The 18,323-nt window shown below is 45.8% G+C and overlaps 2 protein-coding genes across 3 annotated transcripts in view; both read left to right on the top strand.

Moving 5' to 3' along the window:
- Positions 1–2,891, top strand: part of LOC122946839 (constitutive coactivator of PPAR-gamma-like protein 2) — a 34,323-nt gene extending 31,432 nt beyond the window's left edge. For both annotated transcript variants that reach the window (XM_044306695.1, XM_044306694.1), the window contains exon 16: positions 814–2,891. In XM_044306695.1, the coding sequence (XP_044162630.1) occupies positions 814–1,038 (225 nt within the window). In that variant the 3' untranslated portion in view covers positions 1,039–2,891. The remainder of the gene's footprint in view (positions 1–813) is intronic.
- A 10,109-nt stretch (positions 2,892–13,000) lies between these two features.
- LOC122946058 (histone lysine demethylase PHF8-like) overlaps positions 13,001–18,323 on the top strand; it is a 32,020-nt gene continuing 26,697 nt past the window's right edge. The window contains exons 1-5 of the mRNA XM_044305363.1: positions 13,001–13,203; positions 15,203–15,443; positions 17,464–17,549; positions 17,654–17,768; positions 17,882–18,042. Of these exons, the coding sequence (XP_044161298.1) occupies positions 15,346–15,443; positions 17,464–17,549; positions 17,654–17,768; positions 17,882–18,042 (460 nt within the window). The 5' untranslated portion in view covers positions 13,001–13,203; positions 15,203–15,345. The remainder of the gene's footprint in view (positions 13,204–15,202; positions 15,444–17,463; positions 17,550–17,653; positions 17,769–17,881; positions 18,043–18,323) is intronic.

The following is an 18,323-nucleotide window of genomic DNA, read 5'->3' as shown; positions in this document are numbered from 1 at the left end:
CCTTCATATATTAACAAACAAATCTATCCTGTTTAATCCAGGGCTGTATTACACTAACAGATCATCTGACAGAGTTTCTGACCAATGATTGGTCAGATGGTCATTCACACACAGATCCAACTACTGGTCTGATTGGACAGAAATTGGTCAGATAATCTGTTGGTCTAATAGAGCCCTGACCTTTACTTCTCCTAATTGCAACCATTACATTGGTGATGGATCCCCCAGAAATCACTGGGTTGCCAAATATCTTTGGCTAGCATAAACTGATTATCTGGTTTAGAGCTCATCCACACGACCGTATGTTCGGTCCGCATTTTTTGCAGATCGGATGCGGACCCGTTTATTTCAGTGGGGCTGCAAAAGATGCAGACAGCACCCCATGTGCTGTCTGCATCCATCTGGCTGTTCTCAGTCTCTGCAAAAAAATTTCCTTTACTTGTCAGTTTGTCATTTCTGCAGGCACGCACCCGGCCGTTATCCGCGTTACAGTCATGGACGTGAGCCTTTAGTCAGCTCAGGGAATATGGATGTAAGATGAGGGAGTCTCCTGCTCAGATTCCCCACCACCACCACATTAGCTAAAGCAGAGGGGAAGGCTGCTGCAAACCAGATGAAGAATGCCGGTGCTTTCCCCTGGCAATAACCGCTTATCTCAAGAGGTGCTGGCATCCCTTGTGATCAGCTCATCATTAAAAGTATAGGTTATCATAAAACTGTTGTAGATGATGACAAACAGCAGTGAGCATAGATACAATGTCAAATGAGATATCATTTCTCGTCACTCTGTTCACGTTTGCATTTTACCTCTAGGGATCGACAGAAGGCCGTAGCCCGTCCCATGTGAATGGGAACGGTGGAAACGCAGTCACCGAGGAAGAATCCAGCCCTCAAACCGTAGCATGTGCCTTACCCAGAGAATGCAGTGAGCCTTGCAGCAATGGAAACACCCCTCACTTCACAGGAATGAGCAGCGAAGGCGCGGACAACTGCCGTGACGAAAAGTTGGGTCCAGCAGCCCTCCAGAAGGAGGAGTGAGCAGTGCAGGGCAAACCTGGAGGAGGAGAGTATGATAGGGAGGCACAGACACCCCGTCACCCCTTTAAAACTACAACATGCAGTCCCTCTGCACACATACTTAACCAAAATCTTCTATGGTGCTCTGTCAAGGTCTACTGTGGTGCCCACATACATTGTCCTCCGTGCTAATGGACCTTCTGCCTAGCACGAGGGCATATATGAAAACACTGATTCAGTATGATCCCGGTTCTGACGCAAGTATGTGACTTGCGTCTTATTTCTACCAACCCATATAGTACAGAAGCCATGAGTTCTGGTTTGTGACGTATATTGCAATGCTGCTAGTTGTTCCTGTCCATAGAAGGAATGAATTGCAATATATAGAGCGTCTCCGCCACAGGATACTACTGTGATGAAGCAGAGCTTATAGTGTTCTGCTTCCGGACTAGGAGAAAGGTGATCTATACTGACTGACTCTCAGTACTGAGTCGTGCCTCCCTGCCTCACACTCCTCCTCCTATTATCCTCCTGCCAGACTACCCGATCCTGTAGATAATGTGGGACTTTTTGTCAGAATTTTATTAATATTATTTTTTATATGTACATATATATATAAAAATATATATATATATAAATATGGCCTTTGTACAAAGGGGACATTCAGGAAAGAGGACTGTCATGGGCAGATTTTTCCTGCCTTCCGATAAGGTCAAGCCTGTGTTTTATGCTGGGTCATTTCAATTGCTACCGGGAAAAAAATAAATCCTCCATTTCTTTCATACCTTTTGGGGCAATATTAGCCATATATAACGCTGGTGAGATCACGTGCCCTCCGCACCCACTCCTGCCGTCAGTGGCACCTCCGGACGTGGCTGCGTACCTTCATTTCCTAGCAGGCTCCTATATCATGATACGTTGCAGATTGTTCCAACCACTCGTATAGTCTTTGCTCCAAAGTTTGGAGGAAATGGAGCAGAGAAGGGTTCAACTCTCCATTTTAGCCCACTGGTAGCAAATGGAATAACCCCGCTAGGCAGGGGAGCCTCGCACACATTGCTTGACGTCACAAAAGGTGAAACCTCATGGCGAAGACGTACTGTGAATGATTGTATGTGCATAACAGCGTCTGCCGCGGATCCGTGCCGGGTACGCACCTAGGACTCGTCTGACAGGGCTCACTGTGTATATTGTGAATATGCATACGTTTGTGCACAGACTTTATGTACAGAGAGAGGCAGAGAGAGATCTATTTATGTAACCTATAAATATATATTTAGTTAAAAAGCCACATTTGCATCCTAAGCAGAACCAGTATTCCTTCGAGAACGCTGCCGCTGCTGGGGGGAGGTTTGTGGTGAGTCTGAACTGTACTCCGGACGTGTAATTCACTAGAACAGGAGAGGGCAGATTTAGCTCTCGTGTCCAGCGCTCCATTTTTTTGGAATCCTCGCTTGGCGCCCACCTCTCCAAAACTAACGAAAAATGACAATTTTTTTTTCTGTTACTCTTGTTGATGAAAGAAACACCCCGACACCCATCGGCTTTTTCTTGGTTTGATGGGCTCGCAGCCTGTTGCTCTGCACCCGTCACTAGAAATATAGGAACGACTTCCCTTTTTTCCCAGTAGGGAACGATCTTAAAATTCCAAAGTCCTTCCTCCCATCTTTTAAGTTGTCTTTGTGTGATTCTCTGAGCTCAGACTATGGGCAGCGTCTTGCATCCAGTGAGAGGGGACTGTTCGGTGGGAAGTCTACTTTCACACTGGCGTTTTGGCTTTCCGTTTGCGAGATCCGTTCAGGGCTCTCACACAGCGGTCCAAAACGGATCAGTTTGCATTCTGAATGGAAAAGGATCCGCTCAGAATGCATCAGTTCGCCTCAGTTCAGTCTCCATTCCGCTTTGGAGACGGACATCAAAACGCTTCTTGCCAGCCAAGCCGTCCTGACACACAATGCAAGTCAATGGGGACGGATCCGTTTTCACTGGCACAATAGAAAACGGATCCATCCTCCATTGACTTTCAATGGTGTACAATACGGAACCGTAATAAAGATAATACAAACGGATCCATTCTGAACGGATGCAGACGGTTGTATTATCTGATCGGATCCGAACAAAATGCGAGTGTGAAAGTAGCCCAAAGCAGTTCTTTTTTTATTTATTTTTTCCTTCTCTCTTTTGGGACTTTTAGAGAGATTTGGTGTTTTTTGTTTTTTTTTCCCTTCCCTTACTTGCCTTATAAATATATAAGTGGGAATAATGGTGGTTCACGTTTCTATCCATGAGGGTTACGGAGCATTTTTGTACATCTCTCGGTTTAATAGCTTCTTTGGCTGTTGGTATAAATCCGCTTGCTATACCTGTGTATTGGGGAGAGGCGGTCATTATTTTACGCTGTTCAACCAGTACCATTTCCCTGTTTGTAGTAATTAGCCAAATTCTTTGGTGTTACAGGGAACTTGTCACCAATTTAGGTCCAGTTATGTTGAGAGGTCTTTATACAGTTGATCTTCCATTCAACGGCTTATTAAAGAGAAATGGGGGCTCTGATCGTCACCAATCCAATGATTCAGCAGCATTGAGAAGAGTCTGTGACACTTCTGATCAGCCATTAGGCCATTTCCACACGGCCATAATACAGCGACCCTATTCCAGCCGTAACACCCGGACTCTTCACTGTTCAACTGAGCCATAAACTGTGTTGGCTGAGGATGCGTAAATGGCATCTGTCAGCAGTTTTGTACCTATGACACTGGCAGACCTGTTACCTGTGCGCTTGGCAGCTCCTAGAGGCTCATTTGCATATGTTAAAATATTTTTCTCAGCGATGCGGGCACATATGAACATGGCACCAACACAGAGGCCTTCAGCTGCCAAATGCACATGTAACAGGTCAGCCAGTGTCATATGTACAAAACTGCTGACAGATGCCTTTTAAGTGCCATCATATTATGACCTTGTGAAACCGGCCCTAGATTGTACCTGTTTCAAGGATTGAGACGCTTAAAGGGTTTGTCCAGCCCCTTGCAGTTTTTTTTTATAAAAAGCTTAGAACCCTATGAACCCTTACTGATCCCCTTTACTTAGACACATTTAGTTCAGCCAAGCGTGTATGTACTGTCAATGGGGAGAGAGTAAAAAGCCGGAGTTAGATACCTCTTTCACCATCTTTCGGATCCTATCGTGCGCGCCCATGCTTATCTCCTGGGAGCACAAAAGGATCAGATGAAAATATTCACTGGACCCAATCCTTATCTCCCCCGACATCTTTTTGAGGTAGATTTGGGAGTTCCCCATACACATTAGACTCTGCTGACAATGCACTATTGTGTATAGGGGCCTTTATCGGTCTCTGTTTCCTGGCCTCTAGTGATGACATGTGACCACAGTGGTGTCTGCTGCGTCCAGCGATTGGCTGCAGCAGTCACATGGTGGCCAGGATGCAGAAACCGAAGTGGCGACAGGGGATCGGTAAGGCTCAGTTTTTCTGTTTTATAGCCTTCTACACAAAATTATCATTTTTTTATTTATTTATTTCTTTTTATGATCCCAATCATCCTCTACTGAGCATAGTGGTACCTACAGCGTGAATCACATGGATAAGATAGACACCGGTTCCTACCCCTTTATAATAGTACTTTGTCCCTTCCATCCCACCTTGACTAGAAGTTATTTCAGTGTGTACTCGGCAGAGCTGAGCCGATCCAGCGCACAGCTGGTAGAATAGTTTGGCAGTGTCGCGGTGCTGTTATTAGCCCTTTACATTGCATGCGTTTGTGGGGGGGGGGATTTATTGTATTTTTTATTTTCTCAAAACTTTATACAAAAGAAGGGGAGGTAACGTTACAATGGTCTTTATCAAACCTCAAAAAAAGAAAAAAAATACCATCTGGCGGCATAACAGGCTTTGGGCATTCACATTCCCATTCTTGACGGGAGTTCATGCCAAGCCACCTTCTGATGTCGGCATCCTCTGATGCCCTGCTGCTCGGGTCTCTTCTTTTAGGCATTGTTATCAAATACATGTCCTGGGGGTGGGGGGGGCGCTCGACCCAGGAATCGTGACGAAAATCCCCCTCTGTTTACTACTACGGCCACCCGGATGGACTTATTACCGTGGCCACGGATCATGCCCATGATGACCACAAGGTAACCCGAGGGCAAAACTGTTTTGTTCATAAGGGGGGAACCTGTCTTGACATTTCACAAGGGGGGAAGAGAACAGCAAGTTCCCACCCAAAGTGTCAACTTGTGATTTATTTTTTTTATTTTTTTAAGCCGTTACAATATAATAATTTTTTTTTATCGTATTTACTGCATTTCACGATGAAAACTAATTTTAATCACACGTGAACATCCACTTCATTATCCACTATTAATTGCCGTATTGATTACATTTTATTAAAAATTTTTTAGATTTTAGCTACAATGTTCAACATTTGCTTTAGTCTTTTTTTTTTTTTTTTTTTTATCATGCATTCTACGCACATTATTTTACATAGCTGGGCAAGAGGGGCTAGAAACGCTCAACCCGGGCTTTGTCGAAATGATTTTTCACTAACCGTAATCTCTTGTGACGTTGAATTTTTAAGTAACCGCTAATCTCGTTTATATCACAGAATTGTTTAAAGCTGCACTTTTTCCTGATAACCTTTCTGACGTTAGACGCGCCAGTGTCCACCGTGACGTGTGTCCTGCCTGCATTCAGGATGCGCACAGAGACAGCTTGGCGTATACGCCAGCGAAACTTTTTTTCAATAGACTTTTTTTGTTTTTTGTCTCGTTTAATTTTGGAAAGGTAATTTTAAACAAGAATCGTAGGCTTAAACCGATTAAGCGCGCGTAACGTAGAAGGGGTTGGTAGCAGCCCTTCCTTCTGTTTGAAATGTTACCCCGGCTAGGCTATATACTTTTGGTGTTAAGGGGGAGGGGAGGGCGGGCGATTATTGTTGATGTTACACTTCTTGATTATAATACATATTGCTCAAATCAACCTTGGTAGGTTCCCAAGGCCAAAATTGGCCACGGCTTTTGGCCGTTGGACGGCAGGAAGCTTTGGGAACAGTATTTGTGTCTTCTTGTATTGTGCACAGTCTGACAAGACACATTCATGACACTTTTACCTGACTCTACACAGCAGTGCAGTACTATGACGTTGATACCAACCACTCCCAGTATCCTGGGGGCCGGGGCCTTCCCCACTTTTCTATCGCAACACACCATAGACGAAACCTTTGCCAGCCAGCACATTTAACATAGATCTTCGCCGTAGTGTCATGGCCGTATACCGCCCGTTCATTGACCATGTTGGCCGTATAGCGACTGTGTTGTGCAAGGAAGACTGTGGAGTGCAACGCTGCCCGCCGACATCCAATCATTTCCATTATTGATGTCGGGTGCAGCCGGTAAAACCCATTCGTGGTCTTTTTTGACTTGTCATATATTCTTGACCATTTAATTTTACTTTTTATGGCTCTGTCACATCCTCGGAGATGATTCTCCCACTGCTGAAATAACGTGTCTTTTTCAGATTTTACTTTTTTTTTTTTTTTTTTATAGATGTTGAAATGAAAACAAAAAAAAACATAAAAGTAAAACTAACATTTACTTGTTAAGACTTAAATGTAAGAAACAACAAAAAATATGAAAAAAAACGTCCTTGCACCCGATTCCTTTTGGGTGTAGACCTTTGACCCATCTGTATCCGCTGCGCACACGTACTTGTGATATTACGCTTCTTTTCTTCCTGGTTTAGTGGTAACTAATGGCTAATGAATTATTTTTTAAAGAAAAAACCGAAACCTTTGAAAGGAAATCTTTCAAAGTGTAAGTATATATATTTCGTAAGCCCGCTCCCTGTTACACCTGATTTAATTAATATAAACTTCCCGCTTTCTCTTCAGGTTATTTTTTTTTTATTAAATTTTTTTTTTTTCTTGGAGGTTTTTATTTAGCTAGGTGAATCTTTCACTGCAATGAAACTTTGTTAGTAATTTCATGTTTAACTAATACTGTCTGTGTTTAATTACAGTAAAAAAAATCTAAAAAAAAAAATCTAAAAAAAATAAATAAAACATGGCTTCTGGATTATATTTTCTCCCCTGTTAATAAACGCCCCACTCCTTTTATGCTAGTCACCTGTTTAGTGGATGGGTAATGTGTAACTATCTCCCACCTCCCGAAATCTTCCTGTCCTGTAATCCCTGCCCCCAGCATCTCCATAGTTTATCAATGTAAGTTAGAGCGGCAAAACTCATGAGAATGTCTGCTGTTGTTGAGAAGGTGGTGAACTTACGATGCAGAATGTTTAGGAGTGCTTCATGGAGGAGCTTGGTTTCCAGTTAGAAAGACTTACAATGCTTAATAAAGTCTATTCTTTTAGTAAAAACCTGTGCCTCTCGCGTTTCTTTTTTTTGTCTTTTCATAGGAGGCTTAGCTGCAGAATACAAAAAATAACCCCATACAAGAGCCTCTGTAGACATGGTCCACTCTATTAAACCAGGCATGGTGTCTAGTAGGGTTGATCATACTGATTAAAACGATACCTTTCTTTTGTCTGTATGTTGATCAGCTGCAGACATATCTGTGTTTTTATTATATGCAAATGAGCATGGTGGGGCTGAATCCTTGGAGCACTGCTTTTGTACCACCCTTGCACTCTGCACGCTCCCCTGTCCACTTGATTGACAGGACTAGACATCAGCATGCTGAGGGAAGAGCTGTGTCCCAGCATGTACATATCATATACACTACTTGAGAATAGAATTTTTCTATGCTTAGAAAGCTAATATACATATGGTTTATTCACAGATACAATATATTATTATAAAGGCACCAATAATAAGTGTTAGCGTTCTAAGTATAGAAACCACTCTTCTCAATGTGATAAGGCATATCTACATGCAAGGCTAACCACTTATCTCCTGGCTATAGCCTTATCACATTGAGAAGAGGGGTTTTCTATACTTAGAAATGTAATACATATTACTGGTTTATTCACAAGCATAATATATGATTATAAAGAAACCAATAATAAGTTTTAGCTTTCTAAGTGTAAAACATTACTCTTCTCAATATGAAGATAAGTGGTCAACCTCGATTGTAGATGTCCCAGGTTCAAATCCCAAGACAGACTTCAGTTTTTTTTTATTTATTTTTTTCTCCCTCATTTAACCCATAATAAAAGGTTATAGCTTTATGCCTTGTTCACACAGTCAGTGATTTCCATCAGTAATTGTGAGCTAAAACCTGGAGTGGAGTCAACACAGATCCAAGGTATAATGGAAAGATCTGCACCTGGTTTTGCCTCAAAATCATTGACTGTGTGAATAAGGCATTAATATATTGAGAGGCAGGGTTTTCTATGCTTAGAAAGCTAATACATATTACTGGTTTATTCACAGGAACATAATATGATTATAAAGACACCGTATTGTGTATTAGCTTTCTAAGTATAGAAAATCAGTCTTTCTCAGTATTAGGCCTCATGCACACAACTGTATGTATCCACAAAAAATATGGATGACGTCCGTGTGCATTCCGTATTTTGCAGAACGGAACAGCTGGCCCCTAATAGAACAGTACTATCCTTGTCCATAATGCGGACAATAATAGGACATGTTCTATTTTTTTTTTTTGCCGAACGGACATACGGAAACTGAATGCACACAGAGTAACTTCCGTTTTGTTTTTACAGCGGCGCCCAGGGATCTCACTGCACTTACTATTATCCCTGGGCGACTGTCCGTTCTACCGTTATGCCTTCCGGTATGTTCGGGGACTTGGTTATAGTAGGAGGAGACTGCCCTTGTTCTCCTAGGCTGTAGCGGTGGCCAATCGCAGCGCAGAGCTCACAGCCTGGGAGAAAAAACCTCCCAGGCTGTGAGCTCTGCTCTGCGATTGGCCAGCGCTACAGCCTAGGAGAAGGAGACACCCAGGAGAACAAGGGCAGACTCCGCCTACTATAACCAAATCCCCGGACATAGCGGGAGAACGGAGCGGCGCCCAGGGATAATAGTAAGTGCAGTGAGATCCCTGGGTGCCGCTGTATATGGCATGATACTTAGTTCACAATGTTTGGACCGATGAAAGGTCCTCTTTAACCCATAATAAGAACTCTCAAAGAAATAAATGGAGCATGCTGGGAATTGTAGTTTCACAAAAACTGGAATGCCGAAGGTTGCTGATTTCTGGTCTAATGTATAAGCAAAGAACGGGGCCACTATATGCTGAATCCATATATCTGTCCCCGTGTAATGTACCAAAAAATGTATGCTGCTATATACTGTACATACATACAGGACACAGGGACATTAAAGGCTACTTTTACACTTGTGTTTTGGGCGGATCCGTCATGAACTCCATTAAAAGTCAATGGAGGATGGATCCGTTTTCTATTGTGTCAGAGAAAACAAATCCGTCCCCATTGACTTACATTGTGTGCCAGGACGGATCCGTTTGGCTCAGTATCGTCAGACGGACACCAAAACGCTGCAAGCAGCCTCCAAAGCGGAATGGAGACGGGACGGAGGCAAACTGATGCATTCTGAGCGGATCCTTTTCCATTCAGAATGCATTAGGGCAAAACTGATCCGTTTTGGACCTCCTGTGAGAGCCCTGAACGGATCTCACAAACGGAAAGCCAAAACGTGTGTGAAAGTAGCCTAACATTGTTTTCTGACATCAAAAAGTAGCACATTTTGGGGCACACCATGCTTTCCCAAAAATTTGCATCTATTTGGGGGCCTTTGTGCCTAGCTCGCCACTTTTCCAAAAAGGGGGCCAGATATATTTATTATAATTTACACTGGAAAACTTGCATAATTTATACCTGAACTGTACAACAGCGTCCTTAGGCCTTGTTCATGTTAACATGTCGGACGTCCATGAAGGATCCGTGTTGAAAATGTACTTCAAAAACATCTATCAGTGGACAGAGAAAAACGGATTAAACATGGATGCCATCCGTGTTGTGTCTTTCACGGACTTGCAGACTTCAATGGGAGGGTGTAGAGCGCATCACAGACCAAAGTAGTTGCATGTTTTTTAATGACCCACGGTCATTAAAAAACTACTGATGTGTGAACATTCGCATTAAAATCGATGGGTACGTGTGCTGTCCACAGGAAATGCGAGCAGCAGATGTCTGTGAAAAACGGAAACGTGGACAAGGTCTTACTGACGCAGATTTCAGTTCTGGCGCATGGACCTGCCACAATTATTAGGTGTGTGTCTCTTAAAGTGGTTATACTATGGTTGATGTAAAAAAAATAATACTCCTGCACCTCACATGGGTCCAGAGATCTCCCCATTCATTGCTCCAGATGCTGTGTTAGATTATCTTCAGCCTGGCAGCTCAGAGGGCGTGTCCTTTCAGAACATATTGAAGATTTAAACTGAGCACGTTCGACCAGCTCAGTGAAGCGGACAAAAAAAGGGAAAAAAACAAACAGCAGGTGGCGCTATTCAGATACATTTTATTGAATAGCTCAGTGGCTATACTGCATTTTTAATAACATGCAATCACAAAAGTATTCAGACCCAGGTGCTGGTTTGAAAAATGTAGAATATGTTACTTGACACAGCCCTTTTAAAGAGGACCTGTTACCCCTCCTGACACGTCTGTTTTAGTAACGGCTTGCATCCCCCATGTAATAACAATTCTGCAGCATCTATTCTTATGACTGTGATGTGCTGTTCCTTTATAATTCCTGCTAGAAGTTATGAATTACTAGCAGTTTGCAGTGGTCTGGATGGGTGCTACCAGTTGGGGCTGTGTCCCTGCACAGTCTGACTATCCAATCAGTGCTGCCAGTGTGGGACTGCAACTGGTAACACCCATCTGGACCCTTTTTTTTTTTTTGCAAACTTCTAGTAATTCATAACTTCTAGCAGGAATAATAAAGGAATGGCAAAACATAGTCATAAGAATAGATGCTCCAGAATGATTCCACGGAGGAAGCATATAGTTTACTCTCATAGATTGTAAGCGCTTGTGAGCAGGACCCTCACTCCCCGTGTTTCAATTGTATACTACCCGTGATGTCTATTATGATTTGTACATGTGCCCTCTGAGTTGTAGAGCGCTGCGGAATATGGCGGCGCTATATCAATAAGGGTCCGATCACACAACCGTATTTCTGGGTCTGCATCTGTGCCACAATTTTGGCATTTCTATCATAGGGCTGGCTGTATGCGCATGGCCGGTACCCGTGTTTTGTGGACCGCAAAACACTTCCGGCCGTGTGAATGGATCCTTAAGATCATTAGCAAAACAAATATGTCAGGAGAGGTGAGCGGTGCAGAGGTGGTCCGTGGTCCGTGCGCCGTCCACATTTCTTTTTGCAGACCCATTGACCTAGGCCCCCTGCACACGAACGTGTGCTTCCCGTTGCCGTATTGCCGCAATACACAGGTGCCATTCCGTGGGCATTCTACATCACGGATGTGGACTCATTAATTTGAATGGGTCCGGAGATACGGAAGCACTACGGAGTGCTTCCGTGGGGTTTCGTCCCGTACTTCCGTTCCGCAAAAGGATAGAACATGTCCTATCTGTTTGCGGAAAGGCCAGATCGCGGACCCATTCAAGTGAATGGGTCAGCAATCCGCTGTGGCTGTCCCACGGACTGTGTTCGTGCATTGCATGCCGCAGCACGACCACGGGGCGCACACGTTCGTGTGCAGGGGGCCTTAGGCTACTTTCACACTAGCGGCAGGACGGATTCGACGGGCTGTTCACCCTGTCGGATCCGTCCTGACGCTATTGCGCCGTGCCGCCGCTCCGTCCCAATTGACTATAATGGGGATGGGGGCGGAGCTCCGGCGCAGCACGGCAGTGCACAGTGAAAGGCCGCCGGACTAAAAGTACTGCATGTCCGACTTTTTAGTCCGGCGGCCTCTCACCGTGCACTGCCGTGCTGCACCGGAGCTCTGCCGCCATCCCCATTATAGTCAATGGGGACGGAGCGGCGGCACGGCGAAATAGCGGCAGGACGGATCCGACAGGGTGAACAGCCTGTCGGATCCGTCTTGCCGCTAGTGTGAAAGTACCCTTAAATGGTCACCTTGCAGACATATTCTATCGTTTCACAGAACGGAAAGCACATGGATCATCCGTGCGCTTTCCGCATCCGTATGTCCATTCCACAAATTGATAGAACGTGTCCTACACCCGGATGCAAAATGTGGACCACAGACCCTTTGAAATCAATGGATCTGCAAAAAATGCGGATGCAACACTGGTGGCATTTGTGGACCGCGGAATATATACGGTCGTGTCTATGAGACTTAAGGCTGGGGGGTCGTACAAGACTGAATTCAATGGTGTCGCAGAGCATCGCGACAACTGCACAAGTCGCACAAAACTGCGATTTACAGGCAAATTGCTGACAAGTGGTCCGGATGTTTGTCTCTTGCCTTTGCTGAGACTTGTGGCCGTGTGACACGTCACTATCAAGCACCGGCATTTAAAAGGGCCACGTAAGGAATTGGGGGGAAGCTCACGTGCATCCGTTATCCACCGTATGGGTAATACATGTATTATTGGTGGCGGTCTGACCACTTGGACCCTCACCCATCATCATGCCAGTTGGGGTCTACAATTTCCCTGTGAATGGAGCAGTGGTCACTGATAAATATTAATTGGGGTCATTTATCAAACTGGTGTAAAGTAGAACTAGCTTAGTTGCCCCTAGCAACCAATCAGATTCCTCCTTTCATTTTGGACAGCTCCTATGGCAAATGAAAGGAGGAATCTGATTGGTTGCTATGGGCAACTAAGCCAGTTCTACTTTACACCAGTTTAATAGATGACCCCAATTGTTTTGGGACCAAACTCCTTTAGTTGGCACCAGCCCCAAGGCTTACTATGATCCTTCTAGTAAGTGAACCGCCTCTGCCACCACCAACATGGCCGCTAGAGGTCGATGTCCTTTCGACAAGCTTTATTGACACGAGCATGTCACTGAACTCGGGGAGGAGCTAGTAGGCTAATGGCGTCGCGAAGGCCTCAGTCCCCTATGCCGCGGTTTCCGCGGGGCCAGTCTGGATTAGGCCGCACTCCACTCGACCCCTGACCGGCTGCAGCTCTCCTCACCCCGCGGCCGCTTCTCTCCACCTCACCCTCCGGTCTGACCGCCGCTGGAGTATTGGCGCCTCCGCCGCGCCAGGCCTGGGCCTCAGGTAAAACGCGCGGCCGAGCCCGTCACAGCACACAGCGGCCCGTCATGTGAGAGATGTATCAATACCCCCATCATCCTCATCATGTGCCCAAGCGGTCTGTACAACAGTGCCTCATAGCTGCCCACACAGTCACGGTGCCCATGTGAATGTATCTGATGCCAACCACTGGCCTGTCATAGTGATTGTCTGCCCACCATGGTACTCCTGGACTATAATGCCCACATAGAGCCTGCTGTATGTGATGCCAGCCAGTGCCTGTGATGCCAACCCTAGTGCCCCTGTAATAGTCGTCATATACTTGTCTTCCATAATATAATGCTGCCCATAGGGTGCCAGTGTAGCACATGTATGTTCCATAGTGCCCATATGATGCCAGGATGAAGCATATGAGCCATGATAATGCCAATCTTGTTGCCCTTTTCCTACAGTAATGTCTGTATGGTGCCAGGGTAGTGCATATCTGATCCACAGTGCTCCCAAGCTTAGTGCCCTGTCCCTATAATAGTGCCCAGATGGTACAGGTGCATTTTATCACCCACAGTGCCTACTGTCTGTGATGCCAACTGTATTTGGTGCCTGCATCATGTGACCTGGTCTCTGTGGTGCCAGTTCTGCTGTTATATGACCCATAGTGCCAGTGCTATTGCTCCTATATTAGTTTCTGCAGTCTTGCCTACCCTATGTGATGCCAGCCATAGTGCCCATATGGTGTCAGGGCAGTGCGTATATTATCCATAGTGCTCCCATAATAATGCCTACTATATAGGATGGCAATCTTAGTGCCCTGTCCCTATAATAGTGCCTAGATGGTGCCAGTGTATTTTATCATCCACTGTGCCTACTGTATATGATGCCAACTCTAATTGGTGCCTGCTTGATTCCCAATAAGTGACTATGCCTTGTGGTGCCTATAACATGACAGTGATATTGCTCTTAGAATATCTGTAATGATGCTTACTGTATGCCATGCCAACCATATGGTGCCAGGGCAGTCTATATAGGATCTACAGTTCTCCCATAATAATGCCGACTGTATCGGATGCCAGTCTTGGTGCCCTTTCCCAATAATGGTACCTAAATGGTGCCAGTGTATTTGATCATCCCCTGTGCCTACTGTCTATAATGCCAACTATTTTTGGTGCCTACATCATGCCAGCTTTGAATATTGATGACTGTCCTGTGGCACCAGTGCTGCTGTCATATGATCTGTAGTACCCAAAACATGCCAGTGATATTGCTGCTATTGTGGTGTCTGCAGTTGTGCCTACTGTACGCAGTGCCAGCCCTAGTGCCCCTATGTTAATGTCTATCATAGCGTCCTTATGATGCCTGTGCAGCCCTTCTACCAGTCACATCATCTCCATAGTAGATCTTGGCACAGTGGTTTGCTCTCCTGAGGTTTTGTCCTATGCCCCCTATGCGGGTACAGAGAGAAGCCCCTGGGACCTCCAGGAGTGGCATCTGCTGCTACCATTGGAATTGATTTTTTAAGCACAGGGAATTAAAGGGATTGTCTATCGTCAGCGACCACATTGTATGATTTATTGTGACTTTTCATTCAGAAGACTTAAAGGGGTATTCCCATCATAGACAATGGGGGGATATCGCTAGGATATGCCCGTATTGTCTGATAAGTGCGGATCTCACCTCTGGGACCCGCACCTACAAGGAGAACTGAGCGGGGAGAGCTGTGGTTGTGGATTTCCCGGGGTCCGTCCCCCACCAAGCACTGCTCCCATGCAAGTGAATAGGAGCGTACCGCGCATTCGCGGCCCCTGCTCCTATTCATTTCTATGCTTGGCTATTTTCGGCGGCCCCATAGAAATGAATGGAGGGCGGCTGCGCTTTGTTCTCGTTGTAGGTGCGGGTCCCAGAGGTGGGACTCGCACCTATCAGACAATGGGGGGCATATCCTAGCGATATGCCCCCATTGTCTGAGATGGCAAAACCCCTTTAAAGATAATTACAATGACCGCTCTCCATTGTCTCCTCTCTGCAGGGTTCTCCACAATCTTCGTTTCATGAGAACCATTGACTGGTAGCAGAGAATTTGCCCCGTTGCCCGGACTGTCGATGCGCCCTCCCCCCACCGAGTGGAGATAAAGAGGGCCCCCCTGCCACCCTCTGTGGTGACCAGCCAGCATGGCGTCTGTTCCAGTCTACTGCTTGTGCCGTCTGCCCTATGACGTTACCCGCTTTATGATCGAATGTGATGTCTGCCAAGACTGGTTCCACGGCAGGTGGGTTGGTTCTGTAGTGCTTTCTTAAAGGAATTGTCTGCTGTCGCCTGTTTCATGGCGGGTAAAGTATGACGCTGCTGGGTGAATGATTTGTACCACCTAGAGGTGAGAAAATCTGTCTGTACGAATTGAATTGGTTCATAAATCAGCCTGCTTGAGCAGGGAGGGGCTGGTCCTGCTGCTCAAGAGACTCCCCCTCCCCATGATTGACAGGGCCAGACATCTAACCTGGCCCTGTTGCTCTGAGTAGCGGCTCCAGCGCAGAGGCTCTGCTGCTGCCTGAACAGAGCATATGCCATTACTCTTCCTAGTGTATCCAGACTGAGCCGCGCATGTGCAGTCGGCATCTGCTTGCACTACAACTTGGAGCAACTGCACAGGTGGGATATCTGGGGGAGGTAGAGTCTCTTGAGCAGCGAGGCCAAGGCTGTCCCAAATTTGGCAAAGACTCCAGCTCTTAGGCCTCTTTCACACGGGCGTCGCGTGTGAGGGTCGGAAATGCACGATTTTTCCACACGAGTGCAAAGCGTTTTAATGCATTTTGCACGCGTGTGAGAAAAATCGGCATGTTTGGTACCCAGACCAGAACCTGGACTTCTTCACTGAAGTTCAGGATTCTGTAGATTTTATTATTTTCCCTTATAACATGGTTATAAGGGAAAATTATAGCATTCTTAATACAGAATGCATAGTAAAATGTCCACTGAGGGGTTAAAAATAATAAACAAATTTAACTCTCCCCATCCACTTGATCGCGTAGCGCAGGGATGGCCAACCTGTGGCTCTCCAGCTGTTGTAAAACTACAACTCCCACCATGCCCTTCTGTAGGCTGATAGCTGTAGGCAGTCTGGGCATGCTGGGAGTTGTAGTTTTGCAACAGCTGGAGAGCCTCAGGTTGGCCATCCCTGGCGTAGCGGGTCTCCCCTTCTTTCTACTGTCTTCAGGACCTGTCTTAAGGACCTGTGATGACATCACTGCTCTCATCACATGGTCCATCACCACGGTGATGGACCATGTGATGAGCTCAGTGATGTCACCACAGGTCCTTTTCATCAAAATAGAAAGAAGACGTGCCAGGCTGAGCATTCAAGTGGATAAAGGTGAGTTTATTAATAGTTTTTAATTTTTTTTAACCCCTCCATCACTATTTTACTAAGCATTCTGTATTAAGAATGCTATTATTTTCCCTTCTAACCATGTTATGAGGGAAAATAATAAAGATCCGTTCCCCATCCCGGTCGTCTCCCAGCAACCATGTGTGAAAATCGCACTTGCTTGCAATTTTTACACAGCCCCATTCACTTCTATGGGGCCTGCGTTGCGCGAAAAACGCAAAATATAGAGCTTGCTGTGATTTTTCAAGCAATGCACAAGTGATGGGTGAAAATCACCGCTCATTAAGTGAATGAGTCCGGGTTCAGTGCGGGTGCAATGTGTTCACCCCACGCATTGCACCCGCACGGAATTCTCGCCCGTGTGGAAGGGGCCTAACTGGTAAATATCCTCCCCGGGGAATGTCTCCCCCTTGGTCTTGATCTTTGGCTGATATTTGCATCAAACACCCTGGAAACAACACATGCGCAAGGTTCCAGTTCAGCTGATGATGACGGCACCATCCATTAAGGCGAGGGAGCATTGCGCAGGGTTTACCAGTGAGACCCGGAGCCCTTGGGCTGCTCTCCGGGCACTGGCTATGTGATTTGCATGCAGAAAAATAAAAGGCGTGCACCCCTAAGTGCCCTGCCAAGCGCTGTAAACCCTAAAGATCACTCTACTTTATATTATGGAATCGCTAGTTGTGCAATTGCCTATGTCATTGTTGGAAGCCTTCGCTTAAGCAGTTAAGTCTTCCTAATGATAATTTGACATATTCCCCAGCCCTTTAAAAAGGAAGCATTCCAGGATTAGGTAATTGCTATTTATGCAGTTGCCTAATATTTCCTTTAAATGGTCAACCCCGCCGATCGTACGCAGGAAAGCTGTGCCTCACAATGTCGTCTTATGTTTTTTTAATGGCAGCTGTGTTGGTGTGGAGGAGGAAAACGCCTCAGAGATCGACCTGTATCATTGTCCGAACTGCCAGATCACTCACGGGCCGCCAGTCAGTAAGTACCCTATGGAATACAGGTAGTGGGCATGTGCCCTCGCCCGCTGGCATAGTGGCCGTCTGGGGCTCCCAGGCTAATTCTGTGATGTTCTATTCATTCAGTGAAGAAAAGACGAAATGCTAAGCCAGATCCTTCTGTGACCAAGGAGGTGGGGAAGCCGGTGCAGATCGGAAGCGCAGGCTTCATCAAGGAGCTTCGAAGCAGGAATTTTCCAAGGTAAAGCTGCTGTGCGCCGTCCCTTTAAGCACATTGCTATTGGCTCACGTCCTCCTAACTTTCCGAGCTGTTTTTGATACTTTTTGGTCCTCACAAGTCTCCTCTACATCCAGTGCAGAGGAGGTGATCCTGAAGCCGCAGGGAGCTCAGCTAACCGTGGAGTATTTGGAGGAGAACAGCTTCAGCGTCCCCATCCTGGTTCTGAAAAAAGATGGACTCGGCATGACCCTTCCCCCGCCCTCTTTCACAGTAAACGATGTTGAGTACTATGTGGGTAAGACAGTTGGCTTCTGCCACATTTTCTAAACTTGGGCCTCATACACACGACCGTATCCACTTTGTAGTCGGATCCTTGCCGTGTGCATGCTGTCATTATTATAATTGTTTTAGACCTGTAGAAATGTCCTATCCTTGTTAGGAAATTGGACAAGAATAGGACATGTTCTATCTTTTTTGAGGGGCCACGGAACAGACATACGGATGCGGACAGCACATGGTAGGCTGTCTGCGTCTTTTGCGACCGCACTGAAATAAATGGTTCCACATCCAATCTGC

The sequence above is a fragment of the Bufo gargarizans genome, chromosome 9 (assembly GCF_014858855.1).
Source record: "Bufo gargarizans isolate SCDJY-AF-19 chromosome 9, ASM1485885v1, whole genome shotgun sequence".
NCBI classification, from domain to species: domain Eukaryota; kingdom Metazoa; phylum Chordata; class Amphibia; order Anura; family Bufonidae; genus Bufo; species Bufo gargarizans.
Note: the sequence above shows the minus strand (reverse complement) of the source record. Positions and strands in the feature narration are given on the sequence as shown.